Source organism: Lithobates pipiens, unplaced genomic scaffold (genome assembly GCF_037356315.1).
Source record: "Lithobates pipiens isolate NorthernLeopardFrog02 unplaced genomic scaffold, aLitPip1_a1.2 Scaffold_13, whole genome shotgun sequence".
In the NCBI taxonomy this organism is placed as follows: Eukaryota; Metazoa; Chordata; class Amphibia; order Anura; family Ranidae; genus Lithobates; species Lithobates pipiens.
Genome location: NW_027507718.1, coordinates 188,519,997 through 188,533,414, shown reverse-complemented (window position 1 = coordinate 188,533,414; position 13,418 = coordinate 188,519,997). Strand labels below are relative to the sequence as shown.

General features: G+C 46.1%; 1 protein-coding gene across 1 annotated transcript in view; it reads right to left on the bottom strand.

Annotated features, from left to right (window-relative positions):
- Positions 1 to 13,288, bottom strand: part of PCSK4 (proprotein convertase subtilisin/kexin type 4) — a 206,463-nt gene extending 193,175 nt beyond the window's left edge. The window contains exon 1 of the mRNA XM_077476003.1: positions 12,968 to 13,288. Coding sequence (XP_077332129.1) covers positions 12,968 to 13,129 — 162 coding nt within the window. The 5' untranslated portion in view covers positions 13,130 to 13,288. The remainder of the gene's footprint in view (positions 1 to 12,967) is intronic.
- Between the last annotated feature and the right edge of the window lie 130 nt (positions 13,289 to 13,418).

The following is a 13,418-nucleotide window of genomic DNA, read 5'->3' as shown; positions in this document are numbered from 1 at the left end:
AGAAGATAGCCAAGGCTGATATTTGTCCTTTAATGGTGCTCAAAGCCAATTTCTGGTCTACTCCCTGCTGTAGAAACAGCAGGATCCTGGAAACTGAATAGGTGCGGACACCATTCTCTCTCCTCACACAGATGTATGCCTTCCATGTCTTCCGAGAAGATTTCCGTGCTCTCAACATAGTTGAAATCACCAAGTCCGTTAGGACCCGGTTCCTTAGCACCTGGCTCTCAACAGCCATGCCGTTAAAGCCAGCGATGGTAAAAGCAGGATGGAGAATCGGACCTTGAGACAGAAGGTTTTCTTGCATCGGTAGTCGCCAGGGAGCGCCCGCAACCAGGCGTACTAGGTTGGCGTACCAGGGGCACCGAGGCCAATCTCGGGCAATCAGAATTACTGGAATCCCCTCGATCTCCACTCTGCGAAGCAGCTTTAATGGAAGAAAGGCATAGATCAGTCGATACTAACCCCACAGAGCCACCAGCACACGCCTGACGCATCTGCCCAAGGATCTCTTGTCCTAGATATGAATCTCGGCACCTTCCGATTGAGACGGGAAGCCAGGAGATCCATGTCTGGTGTGACACACCGCAGGCACAGTAGCCTGAACACCTCCGCATGCAGCACCCATTCTCCTGGGTCCAGCATCTGGCGACTTAGGTAATCCCGGGATGTAAATGGCCAATAAGGCCAGTACATGTCGCTCTGCCCACTGAAGGATGTGAGCGACCTCCCGTGCTGCAGCTGAGCTTCTTGTTCCTCGATGATTGACATACCACCGCCGTGGGGTTGTCCGACTGGATCCTGATCGGACGTCCTCGTAGTTTCATCAAACATGTGGGGAGGCATAGCCTGATTGCTCGTAGCTCGAGCACGTTGATTGGCAACTTGGATTCCTCCCCCGACTGTACTCCCAGTACTCCACCCCAGCCGGTCAGGCTGGCGACAGTTGTGATCACCGTCCAATGTAGAGGTAGGAACGAACGACTTCCCAGACCGAAGTTCCGGGGATTTTAGCCACCATAGCAGGGATTCCCTGACTGACTGGCTCACCCAAATCTGACGATCCAGGGATAACGGAGTTTTGTCCCATTTCGTCTAGATCTCCTTCTGCAAGACTCTGGTATGAAACTGGACGTATGGCACTGCCTCGAAAGAGGCCACCATGAGCCCCAGGACTCGCATGCAGAAGCGTAGAGACGACCACCTGCGGTTCAGCAATAGTTTCACCGCAGCTGAGAGTCTGCAGCTTGTGCAGGGAGAAAAACACTTGCTTCCTCGGAGTCCAGCAGTAAGCCTAGGTACTCCAAAACGCTGAGTCGGTATAAGCACTGACTTTAGGTTCAACAGCCACCCAAAATCTTGCAGAGTTTGTATGGCGATTGCTACATGCTCATTTAATTCTGAGGCGGAAGATGCTCTCAGGAGGAGATTGTCTAGGTAACCTACAATTGTGATCTTGCATTGTTGCAACAATGCTACAATATTGGAGCCAATACCTTGGTAAAGACTCGGGGTTCTAATTAGGGATGCACCGAATGGGTTTTTTGGTGCCGAAACCGATACCGAAAATGAAAAATACACTAGGCCGAAAACCGAAACCGATACCGAAACAGCACCGAAACCGAAAATGGCTTTTTTATATATATATAAAAAAAAAAAAGATATATAAAATCGCCTTATATAGTATTATTTATTATAGTATTCATATTCAACTGAATCATTAATTTTATGAATAAAAGAATAGTCCAGTAATGGAAAATAACAGTACTTTAATAAAGCAACCCAAATAAATTGGACAGTGGACACAGAAGATAAAATCATAAAATCAAATAAAATACAAAATTAAATGATAAATTACTACCGCATATCCTACAGTGTAGACTGCAGTCAGTGCACATTGAACCATAACAAAATAAATAAAAAAAATTAAATAAAATAATATAAAAATAAAACGACTAAGACTAAGTCTAAGAAGACTTAATGTCTTAGACTTTATTAATTTTCAACTTAAACCAGAAGAACTAGTAGTAATTCAGTTATCTCTCCCTAAGGTGTCAGCGGCTGCATGTGCGATAAAAGTGTATGTATGTAGCTGCGGGTTACACACACAGTCATACAGTAGACCACACTGTTTTCCGGCCCCCGGGTAGGAGCAGAGACATCCTGGAACACAGTCTACAGTCTGGTCTACAGCAGCGGTGTTCGGGCAATCACAGCAAGCAATGTAGACTAGTCTGTTTCTGGAAGTCTCTGCCCATATCTGGAACACAGTGTGGTATAGTGTATAGTACTGGAATATGTAGACAGCCACAGATACAGGACATACAGTTTTGCACATGCAGCGGGCTGAAAGCTTAGGGAGAGACAATCAATGACTGACAGTTTTGTCCCAACAACAAACTATAAAGAATAACAATGGCAGAAGGCTGTTATTCTGTTTCACAGTAATATATAAGTATGCTAAATGCAATAAATATTTTCCAACCTGAGAGAACTGTAGTAATTTATTTTTTCCCCCCTAAGTTCTCTCCCTAAGGTGTCAGCGGCTGCATGTGCGATAAAAGTGTATATATGTAGCTGCGGGTTACATACACAGTCATACAGTAGACCACACTGTTTTCCGGCCCCCGGGTATGAGCAGAGACATCCTGGAACACAGTCTACAGTCTGGTCTACAGCAGCGGTGCTCGGGCAATCACAGCAAGCAATGTAGACTAGTCTGTTTCTGGAAGTCTCTGCCCATATCTGGAATACAGTGTGGTATAGTGTATAGTACTGGAATATGTGGACAGCCACAAATACAGGACATACAGTTTTGCTGCCATGCAGCGGGCTGAAAGCTTAGGGAGAGAGAGATATAGTTTTGCCCAACAGCAACAAACTATGTATGATGTGTGTGACTGTGTACAGTACTAAAACTGGAGATCTCTTAAATTGAAGAAGTGCAAAAACTGTAGAACTACTACAATGAACAAACAACTAATGGCAGTATGGCACAACTAGACAACTGGAACATACTGGTAGTCAGTCATACTATGTTGTATGTTCCAATTGTCCAAATAGCACAGTCCAATGCCAATTCCTTTACTATGTTCAACAACATGGTAAAGGAATTGGTCTATGCTACGGATTTATAAATCTATTTCAGTATAAGTGGCAGATTTAGCTTTAAGAACAAAAGTTGCTCCGCTTTCTCACAGGAGAGACGGTTTCTCTTCTCGTCAAGAATATGAGATGCTAGACTGAATAGTCTCTCCCTCTCTGTACTGGTGCTTGGGGCAAATAAATATCTGCGTGCAATCTGTGCAAGCAAAGGAAAACGTTGTTTGTTGATGCGCCAGTACACAAGGGGATTGTCACTTCTGGCGATAGGCTGTTCAGCTAAATAAATGTCCAGCTGTTGGGTAGCTGCACTTGTTGTTGCACTGCTATGGACCGGGGTGCATTCATGTAAAATTTCTTCAAACATATCAGATATGGAGGGAGCGTGTTCCCCTTCACTTGTATGCAACCGTTTCTTCTCACGTTCCTCTGTGCTACACCTCAAAACTCCTTCACCGGATGCTTCCACCACCTCCATTTGTGCCTGTATCATTTCCCGTGCACGCTGCTTTTTCTCAACATTAAAATAATGCTCTTTAAATCGAGGATCTAGAACTGTTGCAATGCAGTACAGAGGGTTGGACTCAGTGTCTTGAAACCGGTTGGTAACAGCCTCCAGTAGAGTGGTTTTAGCCGTTTTTACGCCATGGTCTGCTTCTATCTCTTTTCCTAGCAGACGCTTCAGTGCGGCAATCAAGGGAATAACTTCAGAAATGGAAGCATTAGTTGAGCTTATTTCTTTTGTTAACTGTTCAAATGGAGATAGAAGAGACAAACTATTTTCAACTAACATCCACTGATGTGCACTCAGTGTTGCCGGCAGCTCGTAATCTGCAATGTATGCAGCTAAAACACGCTTTTGTTCAAAAAGACTTTGCAGCATATAGTAGGTGCTGTTCCAACGAGTGGCTACATCTTGCTGCAGTCGTTTCGGTGGCATTCCAAACTGTATCTGCAAAGCTTGTAATCTGGAATAAGCAAGTGGAGAATGCTTAAAGTGACCCACAATTTTTCTTCCTTTTGATACAATATCAGATATGGTGCGCTGACTCAGCAATCCTTCATTCACAGCCAATTGCAGCGTGTGTGCCATACACGGTATGCTTTTAAGTTCACTGTCCTCCATTGCCTTTGCCATGTTCCGCGCATTATCTCGTACAATCAAATGCACTTTAGACTTCTCAATGTGCCAAGTGTCAAGCATGGATTTTAAAGTGTCAGCTATTGCTGCTGCAGTATGTGATCCAACAAACTCACGTGCGTTAAGTAGGATGTTTTGCAATTGAAATTTGTCATCTATCCACTGCGCTGTCAGGCTAAGCATGCTCGTTGGACTGACGTCTGAACTCCAAATGTCGGTAGTAAAACTGATTGCTATGATGTCGGTAGTCATGAGCTCTTGAATGTGTTTTCTAACACTGCAAAACAATTCAGGTAGACAGGTATCTGCAAAGTAGCGTCTGCTTGGTAGTGAGTAACGCGGCTCAATATGTTGCATAAGCCTACGGAATCCAATGTCCTCCACAACAGAGAATGGCTGGTCGTCTAATGCAATAAATTCCATAATTTTATCTGTTATGGCACGAGCTTTGGGACTGTCACTTGCAAATTTTTTAACCTTTTCAAAGACCGTGGCCACAGATGGTGTTGAGCCTGAGTCACTTTTTGGAAGTGGCACTGTTTTCTTGTAATCTGAATGCTGAACTGGATGTCGTGTTTTCAGATGGTGTATCAAACCTGTTGTTGAAAAATGCCTTGGCACTGTACCCCCTCTTGAAATTTCTGCTGAGCAAAGACTACAGATTGCAAATTTGGGGTCTTTATCAGAAACTTTAAAATATTTCCACACTGCAGACATGGTCCACCTTTGCTGGTAGCGCAGAATAATAGCATAGAATGATCTATAGTGGGAGTGAAATCTGAGGGGGAAAAGAAAAAAAAAGGACGAAATTAATTTTAAAGCTAAACCCCAGGAGGCAGCTTTAAAAAATAATAACAAACTATCACTTTTTTTTTTAAACGCTGCAGCTCTTGCCATGCAAGGTAGTTAATATGTCTGCACTGCAGTATATATCCTGACTTGTACCAAAAGATAATATAATTGCACTGATTAAATTTCATTGCAAATGGAATGGATTGCTTGCATGCAAATTGCAATTGCAATTTCATGCTATATTTAATTTTTTGGGCGCTATTCTGCAGTATAATATAATACTATAACTTCATGTGCTTGTTGTACAATAAAATATATAATATATATATAGTTGTTAAATATAATATATTATATTGCGTACTGTCTGTCATGTTTTAAAAAAAATGATAAATCATGTCATGTCAGTGTGCTATACTATACCAAATGACAAATTCAATGACAACAAGGGCATACATTTTATAGTATACTAGTACTACAGAATAATAAATAGCATGCCATTCCATTTCAAATCAGTTTACATTTTTTTTTTTGCTACATCAGGATGTACTGTAAGACATTTAATTAATATACCATACTGCATGGCACAAAAGGCACAAAGTAATACATGTTGTTTGACTGCTATGACAGTTTCAGTAGTATAGTAAAATAAATTAGTTGGATTGTTTGGCAGTTTAAGGCAAAAAGGCAATGCATTGCTCACCGGCGAATAGTAGTAATGGTAGCCATCCAGGAGGGACAGTGCCCAGTGCCCACTGTTGTACTTCAGTATGTGCAGCTCTCTATGAAGCCGTCTCGGGTCCCAGCAGCGTCTCTCGGGTCCCAGCAGCGTCTCTCAAGCACGAGGAGCGTCCGCGGGGAAGGTGCCAGCGTCTCAGCAGGGAACGTGCTTACGAGTGTGGCGTCTTAACCGCGAGGAACGTGCAAGCCGCCCACAGAACGAGTGATGTCATCCGAAGTTTCTCCCACCGCTACTGCGAATGCGCGATTTTCGGCGCCATTATCGGCAAGAATTCTCTTTCGGCAAAATGCCGAAAAGGCCATTTTCGGCCGATATGTTTCGGCGGCCGAAATTTCGGTGCATCCCTAGTTCTAATGCCAAGCCAAAATGGGAGAGCCACAAACTGGTAGTGGGTTTCTCCAACTGCGAATCGCAGAAACCTCTGATGCCAGAGGCATATGGATTAGAGCTGCCACGACGCGTCGACGTAATCGACTACGTCGACTAAGAAAATACGTCGACGTGCGTGCAGGGCGTCGATGCGTCACAGTGGGGGCAGTGCTTAGCATTTACCGCTCCCCTCCGTGCCGCCGTCCCCCTCTCTTCTCCCCCTCCGTGCCGCCGTCCCCCTCTCTTCTCCCCCTCCATGCCGCCGTCCCTAGGGGTGCAACGGATCGTCACCGATCCGTGCGCACATGCCGCGATCCGCGGAGCGCTCCGCGGTCTCGGCCTTAGGAGAGGCCGCGGCTTCGGCCTAGCTCCGAAGCGGCGGCCATCTTTCTACACCCAGGTGTTTACAATGTGATCGCTCCGATGGAGCGATCACTTGTAAACAAACCGGCGTCATGACATGACGCCGGTTTCTCTCTCCCCTCTCTGTACTGATCTGTGCAGTGGAGGGGAGAGGTCGGATGGATGCAGCCATCCCTCCATACCCTGCCAATGCAATACTCTGCCCTGCCCTACCATGCCATGCTCTACTCTGCCCTGCCCTACCATGCCATGCTCTACTCTGCCCTGCCCTGCCATGCCATGCTCTACTCTGCCCTGCCATGCCATGCTCTACTCTGCCCTGCCATGCCATGCTCTACTCTGCCCTGCCATACCCTGCCCTGCCATACCCTGCCCTGCCATACCCTGCCCTGCCCTGCCATACTCTGCCCTGCCCTGCCATACTCTGCCCTGCCCTGCCATACTCTGCCCTGCCCTGCCATACTCTGCCCTGCCCTGCCATACTCTGCCCTGCCCTGCCATACTCTGCCCTGCCATGCCATACTCTGCCCTGCCATGCCATACCCTGCCCTGCCATGCTCTGCCCTGCCATGCCATGCTCTGCCCTGCCATGCCATGCTCTGCCCTGCCATGCTCTACTCTGCCCTGCCCTGCCCTGCCATGCTCTACTCTGCCCTGCCCTGCCATACCCTGCCATGCCCTGCCATACCCTGCCATACCCTGCCCTGCCATACCCTGCCCTGCCATGCCATGCCCTGCCCTGCCATGCCCTGCCCTGCAATACTCTGCCCTGCCCTGCAATACTCTGCCCTGCCCTGCAATACTCTGCCCTGCCCTGCAATACTCTGCCCTGCCCTGCAATACTCTGCCCTGCCCTGCAATACTCTGCCCTGCCCTGCAATGCCCGCCAATACTCTGCCCTGCCCTGCAATGCATAGCTAATCAAAAAAAAACACTAGATTCATTAAAAAATAAAAATAAAAAAAATAATCGGATAGTCGTTGACTAATCGAAGAAATAATCGATAGATTAGTCGACAGACAAATTAATCGTTAGTTGCAGCTCTAATATGGATATATGCAGGTACACATTCTGGATGTCCAAAGATGCCAGGGAGTCCCTTTGATGGAGTGCAGCAACTAAAGAGCGAACTGATTCCATTCTGAACCTCTGTACTTTCACAAAGCAATTGAGGGCTTTTAGGTCCAAGGCGAGCCGAGAGTAAAGGTATGCTGGAGGGGAAAAATCTGTTTGGTGGCCAAGAGAGGAACTCTATCTTGTAGCCAGAAGAAATCAGTACGCAGACCCATTGGTCAGACAGCCGAGGGGCCCACCGGGCTGCAAACTCCCAAAGGCAACCCATCTCACGGGTGGGGGCAAACCTTCACACGGTAGCACTTTTGCTCGCAGCTTATTAGGCTTGCGGTTCCAGGGAGGCTTTTGTCTCTCGTAGATCGTCCTGTCGGGCTGGGGGCGTTTAGCCCAAGCCCGGGGCGGAAGAAAAAGCCGCTTATGAGCGGAAAATGAGGGGCCTTGCCTACGACGTGGCTTCTTAGTCTTCCTGGTCTGTGGGAGTAAGGTACTCTTCCCACTTGTGGCACTCTTAATGATGTCATCCAACGAGGCTCCAAAGAGCCACTCACCAAGGAAGGGTAGATCCGCCAGGGCTTTTTTGTATGCCTGTTCCATGGACCAGCATTTCAGCCAGATCAGGCGCCTCAGCACCACTGCTGACACTGAAGCTCTGGATAACAGAGGAAGGGTATCCAGTGCCATGTCACAAACATACTTAAGGCATTGCACTAACTGGTCTGCTAGTTCCACACAGACAGGGGAGGCCTGTTGCTCCCCCAATTTGCGGTGCAAAAGTTTTGCCTACTCAGTAAATGTCTGTGACCCAAGTGCCGAGGCCAGTACTGGTCGCATTGCTGACCCAACCATAAGCAAGGAACGGGTCACTGCCTCAGCCTTCCTGTCCGTGGGGTCCTTAAATGCAGGACTCCCCTCTACCGGGATCGTGGTTACTTTATTTAACTTGGATACTGGGGGCTCCAGGACTGGAGGAGAGCCGACCATTTTATTTTTACGAAGGCTCTCTTCAAAGAGGTAATTCACCGCCATACTTTTGGGGACCGAAAAGGTCCGTTGCGGTCTTCCCCATTCCTTGTATATGAACTTATCGAAATAAGTCAGATACGGAAACACCTTAGGTGTACAGGCTGGCTTACGGGACCCAAAAGGGACTGCTACTTCAGCAGAAGGGTCTGCTGTATCCTGAATCTTCAGGGTATCACACACAGCTGTGATAAGTGCTCCAACTAGCGCTTTGTTGTGAGTGGACCCGGATGGGGGACTCATCCTCACTGTCCGATCGGTCCTGGTCAGCATCATCTGAAACGACAGAGCAGGGGCCACCAGCCTCAGCAGGGCCCGAGTCTGCGTCAGAGCTCTCCACGGAGGAGGGGGGGGGCAGGGGCCGCTTTTTACCACCTTTGCGCCCACTCACCGCCTCCATCCAGGCAGCGAACATATCAAGGACCACCGACAAAGCGTCCAAAAGGCACTGCACTGTTTGCAGGCAGGTTGCAATTGCCGGAAGTTCGGGGAAGCCAGTTTCTGAAGCCATGTTGACACACCCTGTCTGCCACCTTTGGGGACTTAGGAGGGTGGGACTGTGCACCTGTCCCATCTGCTGCAGGCTGAGGGGCCCCCACCGCAGGACTCACTACCCTGACAGAGTTCTACACCGTTCAGCTACTAGTGCCTGTGTCAGCTCCCAAGTGTTCTGAGTGAAAAAACTGAGCTGAGTCAGGCGTCCAGTATAAAGGACAATCACAGGGAAAATGGCCGCTGAACTACAGTAAAATGGTTGCTGACCATGCTTCCCACTGAGTCACACCAAACATGGTCGACAAACAACCATACACAGAGGAGGACAGTGGAAAAAAAAAAACACAGAAAATGGCGGCAGACCAGCGCTATGGCGATCAGCATGTGCAGACCTCCAGACACCGCCACCCAGCGCAGCCCCCCATCCAAAGTGAGAGCCCCCCAGGGGACCCCTGGCTATAGACACACACCCCGCTCAACAGCTCCATGCACAGCTGCACCAGATTTTGCACTCTCCAGTTTTAGTAAATCAACCCTTGTCTTAATAGCACTGATCACTGTATTAGGGCCAGTTCACACCAGATGCAGTTCCATTTTTTCTGCACCAATACAGTTAGTTCCGGTCAATTTCTGCACCAGAAACTGACTGCATAGTGTGAACTAGAGCCATTGGAATACATGGAAAACACTGCACGCATTTTTAGTGCAGAAAAAAGGCACACGGAACTGCGTCTGGTGTGCATTGGCCCTTAGTCAGTCAGTACCCCCACCCAGTGTCAGATTGTGCACTGCACTATAATGGTCCCATTATATGTCACTGATCACTGCCACTAGTAGTGTAAAATATAATATAATTATATATATATATATACACACACACACACACACACATATATATATATATATATACACACATACACACACACGCCATGCAGACGCTAGAACTTACACAGAAACCAATCCATATACACTCTGGGGGGGTTTTTTTAATCAAACACATGCGACAGAATATATTTTGTCCTAAATTTATGAAGGCATTTTATTGGATAGGTTTTGTAGCAGAGATTATATATATATATATATATATATATATATATATATATATATATATATATATATATATATATATTTATTTTGAGATAGGAAAAATAAATAATGCAGTGGTAATCAAATGCCACCAAAATAATATCTCAAATTTAGTTTTGTCCACAGAAAAGTAATGAAAGGTGAAATCTTCCAATGCAGATTCTAGTTCAAGTGACTTGGGGGGCCCCCAAGGAATTCCCTTAAATTGCAGGGATTTCTTCTCACTTCCGGGTTTTATCGATGGGACAGAAAGTGAGGGGGAAATCTCCCATAGATGGCAAAAAAAAATTAAAAATCCCCTTAGCCCTGGTTCACACAGAAAGCAGCTTTGAAATTGTGAAAAAAAGAAAAAAAAAAAAAAAACAATCACCACCAAAATAAATTACTTCCTCCTAGAACAGGGTAAATGTGTGAAATCACCAATATATGTGACTGCACAGCTGCTGAACACTTACAGCGATACCCCACACCAAAGTGAATATTTGTTTTATAAATAGTGCAGCGCTGTGTCTAATTAAATAATGTGCATACAAAATGTATATTAAACATTTCATGATCAAAAAAAAAAAAATGAAAAAAAAAAAGTCCAAAAAAATTGAATTATTATTTTTTTTTTTTTAATTGTGCGACTTCACAAAAAAAAAATTCCAAAGCTGCATGTCAGTGTGACTCAGCTGACATCTGCATGATTTCATGCACAGAGGTCTATGCAAGCTGTACCTGAAATACCAAAAATAGTGCAGGAACTGCTTTTTCAAACCGGTGCGTCGTTGCAAAGTCAGCGTCGCACTGGTTTGAATGGTTTCATTGACGGCAATAGGGTGCGACCTGTCAAATGACATGACAAGACGCACCACCGTGAACATGGGCTTACTCTAGCAAAAAAAAATAAAAAATGAAGAAAAAATAAAAATATGTTTTGCCTATAGTTCTACTTTAAGTGGTTATAACAAGGTCACAGCTGCAGGTGTGATCTTGGTATTTTTTTTCAGCCACCAACGGGCTTTCAGCTACAAGTGATCACTTGTAAGGGCCCGAGAAGGTGCAATGTGTCCCTCTGAAATATGTGCGCAGGCATCCAAGAACACATGCCGGGTGCAAACATTACTCTGATCGCTGTGTTCATGTTCTTACCATTTACTATTGGCACGAACCTTACTCCACGAGGCTCAGCAAGCCATGTATGCTACGATTATATTATCGCTCCCATGTGCGCGGGTCTGTTTGCCAGGAGCGTAGATGTAGTCGCCATGAGCTGGCCAGTCTCTTGGTGAGGCATAAACGAACTTCCCTAAAAACAGCAAACGGATCTCCTGCACCCACGGGAAGGTTTCTACAACCAACAGTCTTTCACCGGAGCCTATGTGTGGACACGCTCGCATCAAAACTGACGGGAGATATCGGACAATCTACATTAACCTCCCTGGCGGTAGAATTATGTCAGATTTTTAATGCTGAAAGTGGTATCATTATTTTGCAGGCCTGTAATTCTTAGGAATAACACATTTAAATCTGTCCAAACAAAAAAGTCTAGTAGACATCCCCGGTATGATAAAGTTTGAAAAACAAAATCATAAATTATTTATTAATATAATAACTATAAATAATAACAAATGATAAAAAAATGATTCAATAACGTAATCAAAAACACAAATTTGCTCAGTTGCAGAATCATCACTTTCAGTGGTTGATGACAAATTTCCCCACAAATCACTATCGCTCAATTCTGCGAGTGATTCTAATTTATTATCACCGTTTTCTAGCTGGTCTAAAACCACTTTTGATGTAGAGGGACAGTTTTTGATTGCTATGGACAATCTCAAGTTTCCAGGCAGAAAAAAAAACAGTATATATATATAACATAAAAGTGCATACAAGGCACTGGACAAAGCATTAGGGACAAGAGGGAGGTGAAATAATGTGATACTGTAATATAATCTGTAATATTACAGTGTACTGTATGTATTGTGTTCTACTTTTTGAATGTGGCGCCGTTCTCTGTCCCCGAGCATCGCAGCGCTCGCAGGGAATGGAGATTGGCTCCATGATAGATCGAGCGGAGGGCGGCTTGCACACAGTGTGTGGATCCTGCGGACAAGGTAAGTAACCTCTTCCTGGAGGTGTGGCTCAGGGGTTAATGCTTTTGGTACAAAAAAATCCACGCCGAGCCAGACTCGGGAATACCGCCACGGGGGTTAATAAAAACTTCCACAACAGCAGCTACAGTTATTTGAATATCTACTGAGGCCCCTTGACCACATTGGGCATTTTTTAGTAAAAGCAAACGTAGCGTTTATGACAGGACCAGGTCCTGCAAGACCCCTTTCACACTGGGGCCGCCCGAGTCTTAGTGGTAAAGCACCGCTCATGTTAGCGGCTCTTCACCGCTGTGTAAGTGGTGCTTTTCTGCCGCTAGTGGGGAGCTTTTAACCCCCGCTAGCAGCTAAAGGGGTTAAAAGCGCCCTTTTTGCGCTACCCATTCATTTCAATGTGCAGGGACGTTTTTAAAAGTGCTGTATACAGCATTCCCAAACCGCCCCAAAGATGGTGCTTGCAGGACCTTTGCTACCGTCCCGCGAGCGCACTGCCCCAGGGTGAAAAGTCACACTGAAATGAATGGGAGGCAGTTTCGCTTTTTCTAGCGCTAAACCCACCTCAGTGTGAGGCAACCTGACCTTTAAACGTGGACTTACAAAGGGACATGTGACTGGAAAGTCTTGCTGTGGTAAACCACAAAGTGTTTGCATTTTGACACGTATGAAGAATGATGGGCAAAGCGTGGTCACCTTTCCAAAGCTGATGAAGCCAAACTTCTTAGAGATTCTCTCCACCTCCTGGGGGCCCCCAGCAACTTGCACAGCCCAGCTGTTGGTATAGACTTTCAGGGCAAGAAGACATGGCACCCCCACACACAGGAGGGCCACAACACCGAGCCAAGTCCTCCTCATTATCCTCTCTCCAAACACCTCACAGCACAGAGCACTGGAGACCTGCTGTACTAGGGGGCGGAGCTTCCCGTCGGCAGGTGCATTGGTCCGCGCAGTTTTAATTGGCTGGCAAATAAGCGGGCTATTAGAACACGTCCAGTCTAATCACAGCTCCCCGACTGAGCGCCTATGAGGCGCTTTAGTGTCACGTGAGTGGAATGGTGGAGACCCTGTGACCAGTGTTTTGTCCTGTGCCACGCCGGAGGGATTAGCGCTATATAACGCGCCTATTCAGGTTTATTAGATATTT